At 42.2% G+C, this 20,185-nt stretch overlaps 1 protein-coding gene and 1 long non-coding RNA gene across 2 annotated transcripts in view; one reads left to right on the top strand and one right to left on the bottom strand.

Annotated features, from left to right (window-relative positions):
* LOC309500004 overlaps window positions 1-20,185 on the top strand; it is a 368,298-nt gene that overhangs the window by 16,515 nt on the left and 331,598 nt on the right. The gene's annotated exons all lie outside the window — the stretch shown is intronic.
* Window positions 11,322-14,903, bottom strand: spag8 (sperm associated antigen 8). Its single transcript, XM_082171513.1, has 6 exons — window positions 14,696-14,903; window positions 14,365-14,524; window positions 13,032-13,077; window positions 11,908-12,022; window positions 11,575-11,637; window positions 11,322-11,489 (listed from the first exon to the last, which is right to left on the bottom strand). Exons 1-6 carry the CDS (start codon window positions 14,762-14,764, stop codon window positions 11,358-11,360), a joined length of 585 nt encoding a protein of 194 aa, XP_082027639.1. The 5' UTR covers window positions 14,765-14,903; the 3' UTR covers window positions 11,322-11,357.

The raw sequence follows: 20,185 nt of genomic DNA, 5'->3' as shown, positions 1-20,185 counted from the left end.
TGTTCCAAGACGGTTCAAATGTCCGTCTCAATGCAGCTTCAGAGTCTCTACACAATCCCAGTCGAGAAATCAGGTTCTTATCTAGCAAAACCATCTGTCATTTTCTAAAATTATATATACACATTTATGTATTTTTTAAACAATTGTTTGTCTTGTGCTAGTCTGCTGGCATTACAGACATTTGAACCTTCTTTGAACATTGGGATTGTTGGTTGCCATTAAAGTCCAATCTCTGTAGAAAAATACTGAAATGTTAATCCTCAAAACTAAATTTATTTTCCACTGAAAAAAGAAATAAAGGTTGGGGCAACAGATAAAGTGAATACTCACTGGAAATTTCCTTGCGCTGAAATCTGGCTGCACATTTCTCCGGGTCAGAGAAGGCTTCCACAAGACATTCAAAGTTTGACTTAGAGTCTGAAACACATGAGTCAGCCAGTAAGTACGGTCATGTTGCCTATACTAAATTAATAATGAAATACTGGAGTCATTACTACGCTTAATTAAGAGTGAGAAGAACCTACTCATCTTGAATGGACCAAAAAAAGCGAATGTTTTTGTCTCATCTTTCCATAGAACGTTTGTAAAAGTAACTGAAACTACTGGAACTTCAAACGGGCAGAGGGACGACCAGACTCTGACCATAGAACGCTGCCCGTGTGAAGGTCCAGTAGGGTCAGTTACTTTTACAAACGTTCTATGGAAAGATGAGACAAAAACATTCGCTTTTTTTGTCCATTCAAGATGAGTAGGTTCTCACTCTTAATTAAGCGGCTTAAATAACTCTGAACAGCACTGTATATATTTAAAATAGATTATTCACAAGCAGTAAAAAACTACTTGTCTTGAATGGAGTGTGACTTTGTGCAGAGCAATGTTTTGTGCAGGGGGAAAAGTACTTACCAGGAGTGGACATTTCACTGCCAGGACGCTCCACTCGGCTAGACATGGCACAATCTTTATTAGATAAAACACATGAATAAGCCTGTGACTTATGTTGTACACAACACAATATTATGTTTAAGTTGTCATCAGTACTCACCAGTTTTGTGCAACATGCTGGTGTCCTCAATGGGTTGCAGCTTCCTTCGTACATTATTGAAGGGGGTAACGTTATATCTTGACGCTTATACAGAGGTAATGTAAAATAAAATATATAAAGTTAAAGAATTTAATTTTTAAACTGCAATTATAAATGAAGAGAAAACGATTACCCCTGATATTCTCATCCGAATCCAATAATACTGCAAAATGTTTGTATAAAATTTCAGGCCCAATTTGTATCAACCGATTTTATATTTCATCTAATCACCTCATCGTCCTTCTTCTCTGCCTGGTAACGTTGTTACGTTAGGTGTCACATTCACGACGCACATTTATAAATTAGACAATTCACCTTTAAACCCACCTTGCATCATCTGTGAACCCCGTAGCAAGCTGCTATATGGACAAGCTAACTTAGTTAGCAAAGAGCTAAGTTAGCCAGTCAGACTCAGAACTCGGTGCCATGCTGCTATCGGTTTACGTGCAGTTTAGTATCCCAAATTGACATAATCTCTCGTGTACAGCTAAAATAACATGGACACTGAACATGAACCATGAGCAGCAAGCTAACTTTAAAAAAAAAAAAAAGCGCCAAAAGCTAACGAGAAGTTGTTTACACAGAGAGTGCGCGCGCGCGACCGGCTCTCTCTCTCTCTGGTCATTCTTTTAGTTAAAACATGCGCCCCGTCACAAACGCAGCCGTTCATCTACATTACTCACCGATCAAATAAGACTTTGGCGGGACAAAAATTCACTTTGGCAGGCGGTAAAACAAGTTCAATGCAGGAAAATTCATGCGTAAGTTTCCATTAGACTCGCACGGTAGCCAGGCAAATGGCGAGCTCAGCTGTTGTTGACGCTGTGTGTGCTTCAAGATTATGACGCAAGTGCTAAGATTCTGATTGGCCAAGAGAAAAAGTGCTAAGATTCCGATTGGCCCAGAGAAATGTAAATTATAAGATTTATCCAATAATGTTTCTCAATTCTAGCCTGCATGGCAGTTTACTGTGAGAATACAGGAATATATAATTGTTTGTGTTTTGTTAGCTTAAGTTTCAGTGTGGATTGTTTGTGTAACCTTTAGACATTAATGAAGATAATTTAATATTTTGTCTAAATCATGCAGAAAACCATCTATCTTTGGATAAAAGCGTCTGACAAATGGATAAATGTAAAATAATATATATTGCCACTGTACACTGTAAGTCCAGATGTTCCTTTATGAACAACAGCCTTTTAAAGTGGATTTTAATGTGGTTATTCAATTTGTCCCATTTTGTCTGTTTAATAATACTGCTATCACAAAAAGGGCAGTAAAAATTTCTGCAACATGTTGTGCATTGCTCCAAAAGTGGTAGCGCTATTCAAACTCCACTGGCTACCTGTCACATTCAGGATTGATTTTAAAATGTTACTATTTGTGTATAAAGCTCTTAACAAACCGGCCCCCCAATATCTGACCAATCTCCTCTGCCCGTACACTCCATCTCGTACTTTGAGATCCAGTGATCACTGTCTTCTTATCGTGCCCAGATCCAGACTTAAAAAACGAGGCGACTGCACTTTTGCGACTGCAGGCCCAAAACTTTGGAACAGTCTACCCCTCTATATCAGACTAGCTCCCTCAATTTCCATCTTCAAAACATCCTTGAAAACTTATTTATTTTCTCTTGCTTTTAATACCCCTTGACTATGATACAACTATTGCCTTTTTTTTTATTTTAGTATTTTTTTTTTTTTTGTCCTGTTTCTGCCCTGCATTTTATCTATTGCCCTGTACAGCACTTTGGTCAGCCTTGGCTGTTTTTAATTGTGCGTTATAAATAAATATTGTATTGTATTGTATTTTTTTTAGAATTAAGTTAATACCTTTTAGTCACCTGGGATAAAACTCCCCCTGCTACCCTCATTTGCATTTGTAAAGCTCACAGCAGTCTCATTTACATGTTAAAGCATTAGAGGGAGGGGGGTCACGGGGCAAGCAAGTCCCACGTCAATTTCCGACAATTTCCGACAGTTTGCAGTGTTGCCTGTAAATTGCCGTTTGCAGTCGTAAACCTGAACTTCCACGACAATCTACAGCGCCGGTAACTGTCGAAAATCCCACTTTTCATGCAGTGCTCACAGACAAAAACACACTGACATTCTAAAAAATTCTCACACAAACACACAAAACCATTGATTGGTTTACACCGACCTCTTGCTGCATTTCTGAAACCTATTTTGATTTCTGCATTTTTTCCTTTGAGTAATTCAGAAAAACATTTCTGAAACTTATTTTGATTTTAATTTTCTGAAACTTATTTTGATTTTAATTTCTGAAACTTATTTTGATTTCCTTTGAGTAATTCAGAAAAACATTTCTGAAACTTATCTGCATATTTGTATATTGTCCATTTTACTTGCCACAATGTATTTGGACATCAATTCAATTGAATCTCTATGTTTGGTTACACCAAAATAGCACTGGTTGTTTTGTTAGAATGCCATTTATTTAAATGTTTCTAGAAACAGGGTAAAAGCTCGTAAGATCTTCCTTTGTCCTTCCTTGACCCTCTATAGGAGTACTATTGACGTGGTAATTAAAAATCAGGTAATTAATGAGACCAAACGTACAACTCACAATTGCTGACATGAACATGGTATTTTACATTGAACATGACATGATTTTTCCTTATTGCATTATGCGTTCCTATGCATTTCCTTACGACTGTAAGTTCATATGTGCTCAATCGTGAAGCGGACATTTAAGATGCTTTTCAGGTGTCGCACACAAAGCCGTGTGGACCAAAGGAGAACCCCTTCATCCACTGAGGTCTGCCCAGACAACCGTACCGCTGGAGGCAACAGGATTGGTCAAGAAGGGTCAGATCATCATCGTGGAGAAGGTGCCAGGGAAGCGGAAGTTTCTCCATGAAGGAATGACACGTCAACTGAACAAGTCACAAAAGGTCCAGATTGACTCTATGAACTTTGCTCACGTCACAGGATTACAGGAAGAGAACCTGAAAGCATTCATCCACCCGCTGGACTCAAGCTATACACCTGGTGGGAACAGGTGTTCTGCAGGTGAACACCGCCCACTGAGCTTCTACAGATGCCAACATTGCAAAGACAATTTTTGTGCTACATCTTCAAGGATTATAACAAACGTCTTACTGTGACCCCGTAAGTGTTCATCGGAATGTGACCCACGGGATCAAGGAGGGAAACTGTAAGACTGAAAATACTGGTTGAGGCCTGATTTATGGGACAAAAGGGCCCGGCTGGCTAATTAACATTTGAACTCACAGAAACACATGAACTAACAACAAAGAACTCACACAAGAACATGGTTTAATGTGAATGTTTATCATTGACTGTTATGCTTTTGGTGTCATTTGAAATATCTCAAAGTGAGTGGTACAGATGTCTCATATCCAGATAGATAAAATAAAAGGAAATAAGGTTTATAGAAGTTCATAGGAAACTGGTTTAGAGATAATGCCAGATAAGGCAACCCCCCTTCTGTGGGATAGAAGCCATTTGAGGATGGTCTCACCCCATCCCCCTTCTCACCTGGTCAGAGGATAAAGGAAGGTGTTCTGGCTCTCTCTGTTTCTTCTCATTTCACAATATGAAATGAGATAATAGTAAAAACATAAAGCCTAATGTTTGGTGCATTTTTCCTTTCAAACGCAATCGCGCTCCAAAATATGATACATTAAAACCCACAGCGCGCTCCAAAATATGATACTCAAACCCACAGCGCGCTCCAAAATATGATACATTCAAACGCCATCGCGCTCCAAAATATTAAACATTATGGTTATACATATCTATGTTTGAGCAGATATCCACAAACAGTATTTAACAGGAAACACGGGTCTAAATAGTATAATATTCACCATATATCTAGCAACAGTTCAACTGCAATGTGACGTTTATGCAACAATACCATAAACTAATAAGTAAGAATTTCTTACCTTACATCTTTCTTGTCTTCAAATCGCGTTCTTCTTTTTCTGATGTAAATCCAATGTAAGCTCAGACGTGTCTTCCAAACTCGACGAAAAGCAGAGACTTGTGAAGTGTTTTGGTGTTTTGTGTTTGAGGTAACGAGGGCGTTCGCGTTCCATGTGGAGATTAGCATGTGAATCTCTTTTGCGCGAGTGGACGTGTCGAATTAAAAAGTAATTAGCAAGCGTTTGAGATACTGGACATCCTGTTGGTTTTATACAAATTACTTAAACAGAGAATATTTGTTTTCAGTTTGAATCCGATCATTTAAAAGTACACACTTAAATGTGTATAAAGGTATATGGCTCATAAATGTGTGAGAAGGATTCGCTGAGTTTTGTTTCAGTTTATAGACGTGCTCAAGAAAAAAAAGTTCACCGCGACGGAGAGGCAGAACGCACACCCTGTTTATTTTCTTTATTTTACAAAAGCACAATGTTTTGATTTGATTGTAAGTGGACACATACAAAAGTAGAAATATCACAGATTATTTTTTTATATTTCTTTTTTCTGTATAACCATAAATGACGGAGTAATTTAAGTTTATGTTGCTGCTATGTGAAAAAAATCCAGCAAAACGCATCGGCGCGTTTCTCGACCTCAGAGGGTTAAAAAACGGCTGTTGTATTTGTACTTCTGGCGAAGCGCTGTTAAATATAGGTTAAATGTTAAATATAGGTGAAACTACGCCGCAAAAAGAATAAATAAAATGCTTTCTTAAAAAGGCAGAAGAACGCATGCACGTTTTCTTAATATGATAATTAAAAACCAATACACTGATGAAAATGCGGGACATTTTCTCAATATCCGACGTGCGGGACAAGGGGTGAAAATGCTGTGCGATACAACGCAAAGCGGGACGGGTGGTCACCCTACTAGAACACCATTTGTAAAATGTAACAAGAACCCAAAATTTGTTAAAAAATGGGTCATTATGATGATTTCAGTCAAGTAGTCATTGGCATACAATAAACCATGACAATGTGATCGGGTATCATGATATGCAGCGACTGACCAATTAGTATCAGAATTCCAGAGAGCCATGTAATTCAAAGGCTTACATTTTTGCGACTTAACGTCCTGGTTGCGTATGCAACCCACCGTGTTCCCTGAAGGAGGAAACGGAGGACGTAGTCGACGTCGACTGAATGGGATCACGCTAGGGAGCCTATCTTTTTCGAGCATGCTTGAACGAGCCAATGCGCGCAATGGCGACGTGAATTGCATCACGCGCTCCGCCCCGCGAGACAGGTATAAATACGGAAGCGGATGCATACACCATCTGTTTTTCGCTGAGGAGCCGAACGTAACTCGGAGTCAGCGGTGGTCCAGCTATAGTGGCAAAGGGACAACGTCCCTTTCCCTTTCAGTCGAGAACGTCAGACGTAGTCGACGTCGACTGAATGGGATCTTTAACCCTGGAAAACGCCACTAGAGCTGCCACCTTCCAGTGCCTGGGTAAAAGCCTCAAGCCCCCCCGCAACTCTGAGGCGGAATAGGGCGAGGCTTAGGCCAGAGAAGTCGACTGCTGTTCCACAGGACCACTGGGAAAGCGTACCCTAACAAGGAAGGAAGGGACGCTGCGGAAACCACATCCTGCCCGAAGGGTAGAGAAAAGCCAGGGCTGGGTCTGCCTCCTCTGGGGCAGCGCTTGCAGGCTCACCACCTGGTCCCGTAGGAGAGGTAGGAACCTTGGGCACACATTCAGACCGGGGTCTCAAGTTGTGAGAGTTAGCCGGCCCGAATTCCAGGCACAACTTGTTGACCGAAAGCTAGCAAGTCCCTACCCTCTAGTGGTGACCATGCGAGCAGGAGAACTGTTTCTTAAAAAACTGATTTTTTTTAACTCACTGCCTGCGATGGCTCAAGGATGGTCTCTGCATTGCAGTAGCACCAGAGAAAAAGACCGAAGAGGGTAAGGAGGGGACACAAGGCGGATATATCTCCTTGCTCGCCTCAGGGACCTGACGACCAAATCGCAATCTGCTTGGATTTGAATCCACTGCCTCATGATGTGCGCCAATGTAGAAGCCACAACATTTTGAGGTGGAGGGGACAGCCCTCACTCCAACCACAAGCAGTTTTTTAAAAGGGAGCACTAAAGTGATCGAACACCTTCGGGATCTCCTCACGGAGAGAAGACTCAATTCAACGAACAGGTTAGACTTCTATTAGAGGAGCAAGCGTCTTTCAAGAGGGTGCTCACAGAAGTGATGGTCTCTACTGGATAATTCTTACGGTAGACCAGAACCTCTGCGTCCCATTCTCAATAGAACCAAACCTGGAACTTTCCAAGGTCTAGACACGGGTGCCATCGTGCCCCATCCCTGAGAATGTGCTCAGAGGAAGGTGTCAGGAAGGCTGTCGAGAGGAGGTTGGTTGGGCCAATGAGGGGCAACTAACAAAACCTGTTCCATCTCTTCCTGATGTTAGCACCATAGTGCAGGAAGGTTCACTGGGGAACACATTTCTGCGGGGCCCAGGGCCAGCTGTGGCCAGAGTCTTTGTCGAGGGATATCTACTCAGACAAGAGAAGAAACAACTAGCGTAGGACGAGTCCGGAGGGGCAACAGACGTGGCTGTGCGGCCCCGAAGTGGTCCGAAACAGCTGGCCAGCTGGGGATGGAGTCTCCACTGTATCTGGACCGGAGGCTGTCGTGAGGCTTGTGAGCGGCACGATTGAGCAGGCCACCAAAAATAGGTGGAATGAAGTGACCTTAGAAGCTTCTGACTCCAAGGAGGAGGTGGCGGGCGAGTTGCAACAAGCAAGGGAAGCGCAGCTCGACTGTTGCAGTGTTGTCAGAACAGTCAGAACAGTACAAGCTCGCTGAGCAGCGGTGTCTCAAAGCGAGGTACTGTAAGCAATTCGAGGCAACGAATGCCAATGCATTCAGAGGGCGCCCAGAGCGGAGACTCGGTCGTCAAGCCAGTGCTGAAGCGGTCTCCATATGGAGGAAGCTGTGCGGCTGCATCTGCCATATGCCCCAGGAGCCTCTGAAAGTTTCAGTGGGACCCTTTCTCACTTCTAAATAGCACTGAGCTGGCACACCTCCCTTGAGAGATGCGCTAGACCGAGACCACCTCCATACTAGAAAAGAGATACTCGGCATTTGGGCGAGATTACTCTTTCCCAGTTGACCTGAAGACCCAACTGGCTATGGAGCACGGGAAGGGTAGGATTATGTACTGATACTTCGTATCTTCGAACACAAGAACACAGTAAGCCTGTGGAGCGGAAGGATACAGATCTGAAGTACACGTCTTTAAGGTCGAACGCTGCAGACCAAGCTTGGGGAAAGGCGCACTGAAAATGCAACTCTGTGTTTACAAGTGAACGGAGGCTTTCGAAAAAGGGCCCGTATCAGTTGGCACAGAACCAAGATGGTCGTAACCCACCACATAATAAGGGTACAATGAAGTACGGGCTCTGAAGCCAAACTCCATACCGTACTCTGCTCAACACCTAGGTGAGATGGATCTCACTAAAAAAATCTTTTAGGAGCATTTCTGCTCAACACCTAGGTATGATGAATATCACTGAGCCTGGGCGGAAGCCGAGTGAAATGAATTGCAAGCCGGATTTGAAGGTACCGAATGGGGCCAGGCTGGGCATCAGTTGGAAGCGTTTTAGACTTCGACAAAACCGGACCAGGGGCCAGGGAACCACAGACGTACCCGAGGTGGGGCAGCGAGGTGGAGGACAGGGATCCGGCTCGAGAGGCCCGAAGGCGGCCCGAAGTAGGATCTGAGTGTGTGGTGCAACACTTACCTGACTCCACTGGGTGGCAGGGGATGCATGAGAAGGCGGATGACCGGCAAACAAAGACTCCACCCGGCCCTCATCCGGGGGGAGGGAGTGGATGACCCACTCCAAAGCACCTTCCTCCATCCCTGAGCGGCCCGCTCAGGAACGCTTTCGCTGTCGCTTGCCACCTGGCTTGGCAGCGCCTAGAGCGGGCTGGGCGTCCCTACTGCAGTCGGCTCTATGCTGAGGCCTGGCTGGAGGCTGCTGCGGAGGCAGGGGAACACCCTTGGCGACGAACAGGCGAATGAACTGCCACCGGCGGCGGGGAGGCAGCAGCGGGCCGCCGGGGCAGGATGTGCCGGATGGCCTCCGCCTGCACTTGGGCGGCAGAAAACTGCTGGGCGCAGTTCTCCGCCGCATCGCCGACCAGCCCAACCTGGGAAATTGGGGAGACCAGGAACCGAACCTTGTCCGCATCCACCTTACAACCAGGCTGAGCCAATGATGGCGCTCCTGGACCACTAACGTGGACATCGCCAGACCGATCACGCACGCCACGACACTCGTGCCCCGGAAGGCGAGGTCGGATGTGGGGCAGAGCTCACCTATGAGCGCACGGTCTGGACTACCCTCGTGCATGTCCATGAGTGCCCTGGCCTGATAGACCTGAAGCAGCGCCATGGCACGCAAGAAGAGGCGGCTTGCCCACAGGGTTTGTAAGCTCTGCCCGTCGGAACGGGCGAGAACTCACAGCCCTTAAGGCGGCCGCACACCGGACGCGCAGCTCAGCGCCGCGCCGCGCCACGTCTAGGACAACTGTCACCTGAAAATCCGATAACATCAGCAATTTTCTGATTTCTGTAAATAAATATAAAACTAAATGTATATTGCAGCACAGGGTGAAGTCCGTATATACATTAACTACGATTTGAGACACACACATGTAGATTTTGAACATGGTCCTGAGCCGCCGCGGACAGACGCCGAAAGGCGCCGCCAGTGTGTGTACTCTCATAGAGAATAGTGTGTTCGAATTTAAAAGACGTGGCGCTGCGCGGTGCGCCGCCGAGCTGCGCGTCCGGTGTGCGACCCCCTTTAGGGGGGAGACAAGGGGCCACATCCAAAAAGCAGTGGCCGCTGGACACAGGTGCACTTGTGTCGCGCCAGACCGCTCCATTGGAGGGACAGCCTCGCAACTCTTCACCGCTCCGCCGTCAAGAGTAGCGAAGGGGGAAAAACGTATTCAGGCAGTTTCTGGCAGAGAAAGGTGCCGTCTACAACCTGGTAAGCTCTCCATGCACTTCGGGAAGGAAAGACACTGGGGCGGCGAGCTGAGAACCAGCGCGGCCCGTCCCGAGATACCAGTCATCCAACCAAGACCGTTCGGGACACGGTGGAAGATTCCAGTCGAGCCTGACAGCCTCGGCGGCCCGATTCAGCATAGCTGACGTTACTGGATCTGGCTCGGGCAACGTTACACTCCCAGAGGGAGATAACGCAACAGAGTCATCATTTCCAGAGGTCAGCTCACCCTCCGATGCTGCAATCGGCATCCTGTCCCCCGGAGAGGCCACGAATGAAACGGCTGGTCGGTTCATTACAGAGGGACCAGCGCGCTCAAAGGGGCTCCACAGGCTGCGATGTGATAGAGGAGTGAGGAGCCCACAGGGATTGGTAACCGGGCGGGGAAGCCTCACTATGATCCTCTGATCACCTATCCCACACGGCGCCGTAGCGGGGCGTGGTAATGGGGACTCCAGCTTCACGCATGAAGGAGAGTCTCGATCTCAACACCGCGATAGTCATATCCTCGCAATGAGAACATAAACTATCCACAAAAGCTGCTTCAACGTGCTGCAAATATACACATACATTATATACACATATATATTACAAACACGTGATACAACCATTGTGACCGTCCATATGGGGGGACAGGGAACGATCGCATCCAGAAACGCACGGGTGGAAAGGCATCTTGAAAAGGACGTAAACGCACCCGTGTTGCTCTTTCAGGAAATGGGACCCATCACCAGTGCCGGAGCACACAGGGGAATGACCGCGGCAACACTGAACAATGAACTGAAACAGTGAAGCACTCACTTTTCCGCCCTCTAACCAGCCGTCAACAAACACAGAAATTTGATGCTGTTAAAACAGCAGTTGAGAGCTCAAAGCTTGCGATCACCGCTGCACTCGCGCTATAGAATCACCAGCAGCTGGGAGAGTCTTCCTAGAAGAAGCACCGACACACTCGCTCGTTCAGAGACATCGACGTAAAGAACGATCGGCTCTGAAGCGAAAGACAGATGGTGTATGCATCCGCTTCCGTATTTATACCCGTCACGCGGGGTGGAGCGCGTGATGCAATTCACGTCGCCATTGCGCGCATTGGCTCGTTCAAGCATGCTTGAAGAAGATAGGCTCCCTAGCGTGATCCGACTGAAAGGGAACTGTTTATTTGTGATTTAAAATGGTTAAATCCTAACTAAAACCAAAACTAACTAAAATGAAGACATTTAACAGGAGATAATGAAATTATGAAATGATGATTTTTTTTTTTTATTTCTCACAAATTAGCATAATTTTCTGATGGGTACAGCACAGTGTCGTCCAGCTGATCAAGTTGTTCAGCGATTGGTGTACTAAAAGTGGCATTTGTTTTAAATGGACTATCTTTAGTTTTAACAGCTGTCATGCCCTGTGAAAAGAAAACATCAACAACATTATAAAACCTCTACAAAACTGCAATAAATGTATTCACTGAAATCTCACTGTATGCTGACCTGAATCTTTTGATAATTATCACTCCAGAATGTAATGGCCTGCTCGGTTGTGTAATCATGATCCTGTGAGAGACAAGCAGATTAACTACCAAAAGATAAAGGTGCACACACACACACACACACACACACACACACACACACACACACACACACACACACACACACACACACACACACACACACACACAAACAAATGTATATGTTCAAAGACAAAATGATTGACAGGTCTTAAAACTATTTACCATAGACCTTTTTGTCACTTCAAAATGAAATGCTTTGCCCAAGAGACTTTCAAATATTACTCCCTAAAATGTATGGTAAACAGAAACTGACCACGGTGAGAGGTGCGCGGACAGACTTGAAGCCCTCCACTTTGAAGTCTGATTTGGTCACAGAGCACAACTCAGGGGCTGGAGGGGCTGCGTTCAGCTCTGCATGTATTTGATCACTGTAAAACAGATTAAAATATTAAGCTAAAAAAAACTGTGGCTAATTTGTTTTCGTAAATTTAATCAGGGAGTTATAATATACCTAGACAGAGAGCTATCTGTTAGCATTCCCATTCATGCTGCCTTCTTTCCTTCACACCCACTTTTAAAGAAATGTTTGACTTCCTGGTATTGATTTTAAATGTTTAATAAAGCTAATCTACTTCAAATATTGCAAAATACAGTTGTTATAATGCCTGAAGATGATGAGGTAATAACTCATGACTAAGAGCAGAAAAAGGAATCACTCCAAATCAACAGATGGTTGAAACAAAACAGATTGAAATATATGTAGGCAGGTTTGTCTTGTATTTATTCAAAGGGACAGTAATCTGACATAGAAGAAAAGCCAACTCCTTATATAAAAACAAGAAATTAATTATGATGCCAAAAACTAGATTAATCATTTGTACATTATGGTTAGAATTTCATAAATAAAGTAGTAAATGCAACTGTACAGTGTATCACATTCACCTTTAAATCCATTGACTGCTTCTCTAGAAAGTGAAGCAATTTAGCTAAAATAGTTCGATGTGAACTTCCTGATGATAATGGGACATTTTCTATTAAGTTCTTAGGATAATGGTAAGTAGAATTGCCCACATTTAGCTTTCTGTCCTGGTGGCTAATACCAAATCTATGGGTATGAGGTACTGTCTCACTTCAGAGTAATATTTCCCTTTTTTAAAATTATTATTTAAAAACAATATTGCAACCACTTGTCTGAGGTCAGAGACTTGTTGTCAAGGTTACATAAAAAATAAGCATAAAATTGCATGGTAAATAAAAATAAAAATGATTTTAATCTAACCATGACACAAACATTCTTACATCATTCCTCTCCCACTGTTTCCTCTATTCACACATGAAACAAGAAATGTGGGAGGACAGTAAAATGTAATTTGTGTTTTACTGTCATCATGTCGTCAAACATTATATTTTAAAGTAAATGCTTGTTTATTTAGCTACCTTATCCTTTTGATGAGGTCTTTTTCCAAAAGTTCAGTTCTTCTTCCTACAATGAAAACCACAGTGAAATTTATTTTAAAAGATTTATACAGCAGAAAAAAAAACTGAGGGCTTTTATTTGAAAAGAGCTCTGTGGACTAATCTGAAGAAAGTTATTGTGAATAACTTAGAAGTCAAATGAATTTAATAATATGAAAATACATTTTTAAATAAAAAGAGTACAATAAATACAACCATGATACAACCACAGAACAGGCAGTAACCAATCTGACTAACGTTACTGGTATTATGCAGACCAGGGGGATGTTCAAGTTCAAAACGGTGCGCAACGTTTTGCTACGGTTTCCGGGTTGAACGTCATGTTTCCTGGAAACGGCGTGCACCGGTGTGCAACGGGGTTTGAGATACGTTTTCTCTTGTTTGGTGGGTGTGTCAGAACTGCAGTCCAATCAGCAGCAACATGTATATAAAACACGGGGTATTAAAGTGAACTTGCACAATGGGTTCAAGGAAAGTAATTTACAAATGTGTTCGATGCAGCTCGGTATACGCAACAACTGAGGATATTAGAAGACATGTTTGTCGTAAGTTTTATTGTAAAAATATAGGATATCAACATAATGATGTAGTTGTTTATATTTTTAGCTTCATTGCAAGTGTATGACATTTGGTATAGAAATAAACAATGGTAATTAAGTACTTTTCCTAAAAATGAGAAAGAAAATACAGGGTATTAAAACAGTATGACCTACAAATAAAGTCAGTATGTGAGGCTAAATAGATGTATTTTAGTCTGAATTAGGTAAGATGTGTGCTTCCATTTCAGTTTCAGCAATCCCTTCACTCGATTGGGATGTTCTCTTTTGTTCTGGGCGGCAAGTGCAGTAACTGTAACATCGAGCATATTTTGTAGTATTAAACACATATTTATACCGACTTCATCAGGCTCAGAAAATTCTTCACAAAGAACACAAAGAATGAGCCTTCTCAGCTGCCATAGTTGCAACTCTTGCGTCATCAGAACAGTGTGTTCAACGCATCACCGTTTCTGTTTAAAAAACGTTGTGCAACGTTTTGCCGGGGCTGAACGCAGCCCTGCTATGTATTTTTACTTATGTGTGATATATTATGCACACGTGTTTCAAATTTCATTATTTAATTTTTTTGACTCATTTAACGTTATCCTGCTAATTTTCACGTGTCACACAAGGTCAACTCTATCTAGCTAGATGAAGTTTTGTCGAGAATCATTTTGCTTGGGCCTAAACATCATGGCGTATGAAGTTATTTCTAGCAGTGTAAGCAAATTAAAAACAAAACATTTAATATATACCTTTTTGTCGCACCTCAAGGATTTTAGGTGTATTGAAGGCTGCTTTGAATGTACTAATCCCCTGCACTTTAGCAGCCACGTCCGTGGTAAGAATCCCTGTGTGTCCGTACTTATGAACATGTGATCTAGGCTCGGTCATGTCTAGCAATGCAGTGGCCCTCTGAAGCGCATGAAAGAAAGTGTAAGTGTCTGTCATTGATTAGGTGGAATTTGATGAGACAAAAAGCGCAGAAAATATGTCCATGGAAATATAATTATACCAGTATCACAAGCAACATTTTGCTAAAGTTTCAGCCCGCAGTATGATTTACACACGCAGTGCGAAACTCACCTCCTCAACCCAGTTTCCCAGTAAACACCTTCCACCCGGTTTATTTTCCTCATTAGCCTCTGAGGTCATTGCACTGGTGTTTGTTTGCGATAGGAGTAGGACGCTCTTTGATAAGCAACGGCCAGGGCAAAGACTTCCAGTAATATAATTGACTTGTGATAAGCCTACTGTTGCACTTGTCAGCTCAGCACAGATCTTGGGAGCGCTGCTTGACTGTGCGGCTGTTGCCATGGTAACGTAAACAAACTACATTCGCTTTTCATTGGCCTGTATCAAAGAATTAGCTTTATCTCATTAAAAAATAATAATAAAGCCTTTTAACTTGTCTTTAACTTGTCGTTTATTTGTGCTTCTTTTTAAATGATATATGCATTTTATTGCTTTACCATTGTTCCTTACCTACACTTTAATTTCATAATTCCATTATTTTAAAACAATGAAAACATAAATAAAGTGTATATAATTATTATTATTATTATATATTATTATTATTCAACATATTGTTCAACATTTGTCTATCCTTATCTGTTTCTGCCTGTCTGTACTCTACATGCTTTACATCTGTATTCAAATGGAATCATTGGCGTATCCTCCTGGGACCCAGGAATAGACTTTTGTCCACTGTGGAGGACATTATATTTTAGTGAATTTCTCTGACACCATACATGTCACATGTCACAACCTGGATGTCCTGTAAAGAGCACATTCAGGGCTTTTCAGAGATACCAAATGTTTGGATGTTTTCATGGTTTCACCATGAAAACAACTTATCATTGGTCTTTCAAAATACCTGACATTAATTTAGTGATCAAATGTTGTACGCTTATGGAAATATGATAATATATTGTAATTATAATTTAAATCTGACTACTTTTCAAATTATATTTCATAAACCAACATCTCAGGAAAACGTTATGGGGGTTCAAATCAAAAAATGACTTTCTGTCACAGAACAGGGCATTGATTTCATACATGTCCACTGTAGAGGACATCAGGACTTAACTCATGTTTATCAGGCATTTTGGGAGACACAAGTGAATATGGAAATAAATTATACACCAATATTCCTTTGAAATATTAGATATTATTATTAAAATGTTGTTAATTATTACTCCAATTATTACACTTCTTTTTTCATTAAATGTTGCTCCAAGAACACATTAATGTGCACATTAGATACAGTGTATAGATACATTGCATTGAATGGGAATATTCATTTATGGCCATTTTACCCACATATTGCATAAAGTAAAATGGTGTATCAATTAATTCAGTTATATCTTTCATAACATAGTTGAGAATCATCTTATTTTAGTTAAAAAAAAATCCTGAAACCCCAACATTTATTGGTGATTGAAAGAAAAAAAATCCCATTGTTTTTGCCTATACATTCATGTCATTTTTTTTTTTTAAACAACTGAGTCCTGGTGTGCACCACAGAGGACATAAGATAGCATATTATTTATTTATTTATTTATTTTACCATTTATTTCTCATGCTCTAAGCAATGTGATGACATGGGAAAAAAAACAAAATAATAATAATAAAAAAAATTCTGGAGGGTATGGTGGAATACACCAATGTAATACATCACTCAATGTAATGTCACACATGAGGATGTCACCAGGTATTTCCCCAAATGTTGGATGGATAGGACTTGCATAATCTGGAATCATTTGGAGAAAGTTGAATTGGTGCAATTCTAAGTCACTTAGTTGAATGCTGTGCTGAATAATGTTTTTTTATTTATTTTTTTTATAAAAAAATGTTTTATGTTTAGAGCACGAAAACCAAAGATGAATGAAAAACAAAAATGTATCCTCATTTAACGCCACTCAGTGACTGATATATGGATTTCATTCAAAATAGTGGGATAAGAATATTCACAACCTAGAAGAAAACCAAAAAAAATAAAAATAACTCCATACAGTCAGAACATATTATAGGAAAGCTAAAGTAAATTCTAACATAATTTACAGCCAATACCAATGAAAAGTGCCGTATCTTCCATTGCTCTGTAGACTTCATTGAACTCACACAGTTCACCCTTACATATAATCGGATACAGAAAAAAACAGGCATATATGCCGTGCTGTCCGAGGAGAGGGCTCCGAGCTCGGAATTTGGCCCGAACCCAGAGTACACCCCTCATTCCTGGTTGGGATAGGAAATAGTTAAGATTGAGGATTTGGGGTGGTGGAGGGATGCTGGAAAACTGTTGTGGGGATAGAAGTTAGTGATCTATATACAGTGTATGTATATATATATATATACATATATATATATATATATATATATATATATATATATATATATATATATATATATATATACATATATATATATATACATATATATATATATATATATATATATATATATATATACATATACATATACACCTCCTCTCGTGCTAATTATGTTTATCTGAATGTGCTCCTCCATAATTTATGTTCATTTATCAACTTTGTTTCAGATATTAAAAACACTTTTTTATTTTTCTTTCCTATGCGAGATGCTACACAAGATTAAATAAGAATCAAATAAAGTCAAACTGGATAAAACAATATGCACAATTTCAGTTTATTCAGTATCTTAGCAGATTCTTATTTGATCTCTTTACGATTGTTTCCAAAATTTCATTTGCATAATTTTTTTGCCTATAGGATTAAAACCTTTGACAACGTACTGTAATGGGAGACATTCACACTAGTTTTAGAAGCTTTGTGTGTTGTAATGGAAAGTACTTTCAAGACTTGACAAACTTGGTATTGTCAAACTTTTTCAAGTTTCCAAACATCTATCATACTATTGGCCTATAAGCCATGTTCTCAAGAACTGTCAACAAATCACTAGCAACATCTGGGCCACGGAGTAGATTCAAAAACGTCAGTCCTCCTAAACCAGCAACAAGGTTATCCCAAAGCACAATGCCATTACTATTTTCCCTGGTTTAAAAATAGCATGTCTATTAGCCAAAGAGAATGTGCAAGACCTTCTCAAACGGCACTGTTTCTAACACTCACAGCTCCAGGGGCTTAAAACAACATTTCCCCACCCAGAATTCACAGTGTGTCTTGTGTGTGGTCATTCATGCTGGCAGGATTTGGTTGGGGATCAGATTTACCCAACCTTAATTAATTCTTCCTTCGCTTTATGGAGAGACGAGTCAGATCCTGATTAAGTCTTTGGCTCATCACCTGACCCCCTCCTCTTTTCCATGACCTGTTAGAAGCTCTGTGTTTTGCACGGAAGTGTCACACATGAAGATGTATAATGATATACACTTGCACACATACACACACATATTCACCGCTTACAGAAGCTGCTCGAAAATTAATTTTTTCCTTCTAAGAATCTAATCCTCACTCTGCTTGTAATTATTTTGTGCGTGAAAAGCAGTGTTTGGCTTTTCTTTTATAAAACCACATGCAAGTTATTACGGATTAAAGTTAGAACAAATGCTTTAGGTTCACTTTCTGTAGATATTGTTAGTGGTGCTTGTCCATACAAAACGTTTTACGTTTTATTAGAAAACTTGGTTACTAATGTAACACTTCCCTGAAGGAGGGAACGGGAGATGTTACGTCGACGTGACGACGTAATTTGGACCACTTCAGGGAACCCTATCATCTTCGAGTGTCTACAGAATGAGCCCATGGACGTTGGCGTGCGTGAATCGCGTAACGCGCCCCGCCCCGCAGCGCAGGTATTAACAGGAAGCGGGCGCACGCACTCATTGTTTTTCGCTGAGGAGCCGAGATTGTGACGGCCTTTGCAGCAATGGTCAGCAACCGTGGCGACGGGACATAACGTCTCCCGTTCCCTCCTTCAGGGAATGAGGGTTACATTAGAAACCGAGACGTTCTCTATCAGTCGCTCACGTTCGACGTTACGTCGAAGTGACGACGTAATTGGGATCCCTATGGAAAACGCCACGGTTGCTGCCACGTCGAGCGCCCTACGCAAGACTCTCAGACCCCCAACTGACTGGGGCGGAAGGCCTAAGTAAGAGGGAGTTCAAACTGCTGTTCCGTTATACCCCACACAGTGGAATTCTTGGATAACACTGGAAAGTGTGCCTTTCCAGGGGAGAGGGACGCTATGGAAGCCACATCCTGCCAGAAGGGAGGTACCATGTGGAAAATACACATATGGACTGGCCGGTTAAGGGCAGTACAACATATGGAATGTCACTGGGGTGGCTCCAGCCTGAGAATTGGGAGGACACACCGGACAGTGACGGCAGAGCGGACTCCATGGGCTCACCGCAGTGAACTGGTCATGGAAGAATACGCATATGGGATCACCACATATGGAACCCAGCCTAGCACAAGTTACACAAGCCAGAGCACTAGGTCTGGCGTCGGACGCTCTGCAACGTCTGACTGCAGAAGGGGTGCGGAGGAACTCTACAGGGGAACTCAACTGGAGCAAAAAAGCGCACGTATCCACTCCATGTGGAGGGGAGTAGCGCAGAAAGCCGACTCTAGAGCAAGAACTTCGTTGTTACCAGCTGGTTGAAGCGAGCACACAGGAAGAAACCGGCTCAACACGTAGGCTATAAAACCTAGCGAACATGTAGATGAAGGGCTAAGGACTGTAAGGTGCTAGCTGTTGCTAATGAGGTGAAGCTGGTCCGGGTGTGCCGGTAAGAACACCAAAGTCGGAGAAGGAATCCAGTTTAACAGATTTATTTATACAAGCATATGAAGAGGGGGAGCCAGATCCTAATGGGCTTTGCTTTATGTCCTTAGAAGTGTCAGCATATGAGTTTTTAATCAGGTGGTACCACTCATTCCTTACCAAGAGGCCACAGCAGGTGAAGTTTAACTCCTCCTTGTCAAATACAGAAATATGTAGTACTGGTGCCCCTCAGGGATGTGTCAGTTCACCATTTTTGTTCATTCTGTATACAAATGACTGTGTTAGTTCTGAGCCTAATCAATATGTGGTGAAGTTTTCGGATGATACAGCTGTTCTTAGTCTGCTCACTAAGAACTCTGACTCATCCATTCACAGAGATGCTGTGGACAGGTTTGTGGACTGGTGCGACAATCATAAACTACAGATTAACACCTGTAAGACTGTAGAAATGCTCTTTGATCCCAAATCAATTGGTGACCGAAGCCCTGTGACCATACATGGCAATAACATTAATCAACAAAATTCATGCAAGTACCTAGGCATTCACATTGATAGTGACCTGAGCTGGCAGAGGTAGCCACTGTCTGTGCCAGAATCCATCAGCGCCTCCACTTTTTACGCAGACTGCGGTTGTTTGGTGTCAGTAAAAACATAATGTTAATTTTTTATAGGGCAGCAATAGAGTCTATCTTACGGTATGGTATCACCAGTTGGTTTGGTAATCTGAGTGTCAAACTTAAATCACAGATTCTCAACCTGGTCAGAGTAGCGGGCAGGATTATGGGTCACCCCCCCCAATTTACAATACTCACTTTCTCTCTGGACGCACACAACTTTAAACAC

Source organism: Leuciscus leuciscus, assembly GCF_965113295.1.
Source record: "Leuciscus leuciscus genome assembly, chromosome: 5".
NCBI lineage: Eukaryota > Metazoa > Chordata > Actinopteri > Cypriniformes > Leuciscidae > Leuciscus > Leuciscus leuciscus.
This window is presented reverse-complemented; position numbering and strand designations above follow the sequence as displayed.

Coding starts and splice junctions, on each gene's coding strand:
- spag8 (XM_082171513.1), bottom strand. CDS start 14,764: ATGACCTCAGAGGCTAATGAGGAAAATAAACCGGGTGGAAGGTGTTTA. Junction 14,525..14,695: donor TGGGAAACTGGGTTGAGGAG/GTGAGTTTCGCA, acceptor CATGCGCTTCAG/AGGGCCACTGCATTGCTAGA. Junction 13,078..14,364: donor CCTTGAGGTGCGACAAAAAG/GTATATATTAAA, acceptor TTTTCATTGTAG/GAAGAAGAACTGAACTTTTG.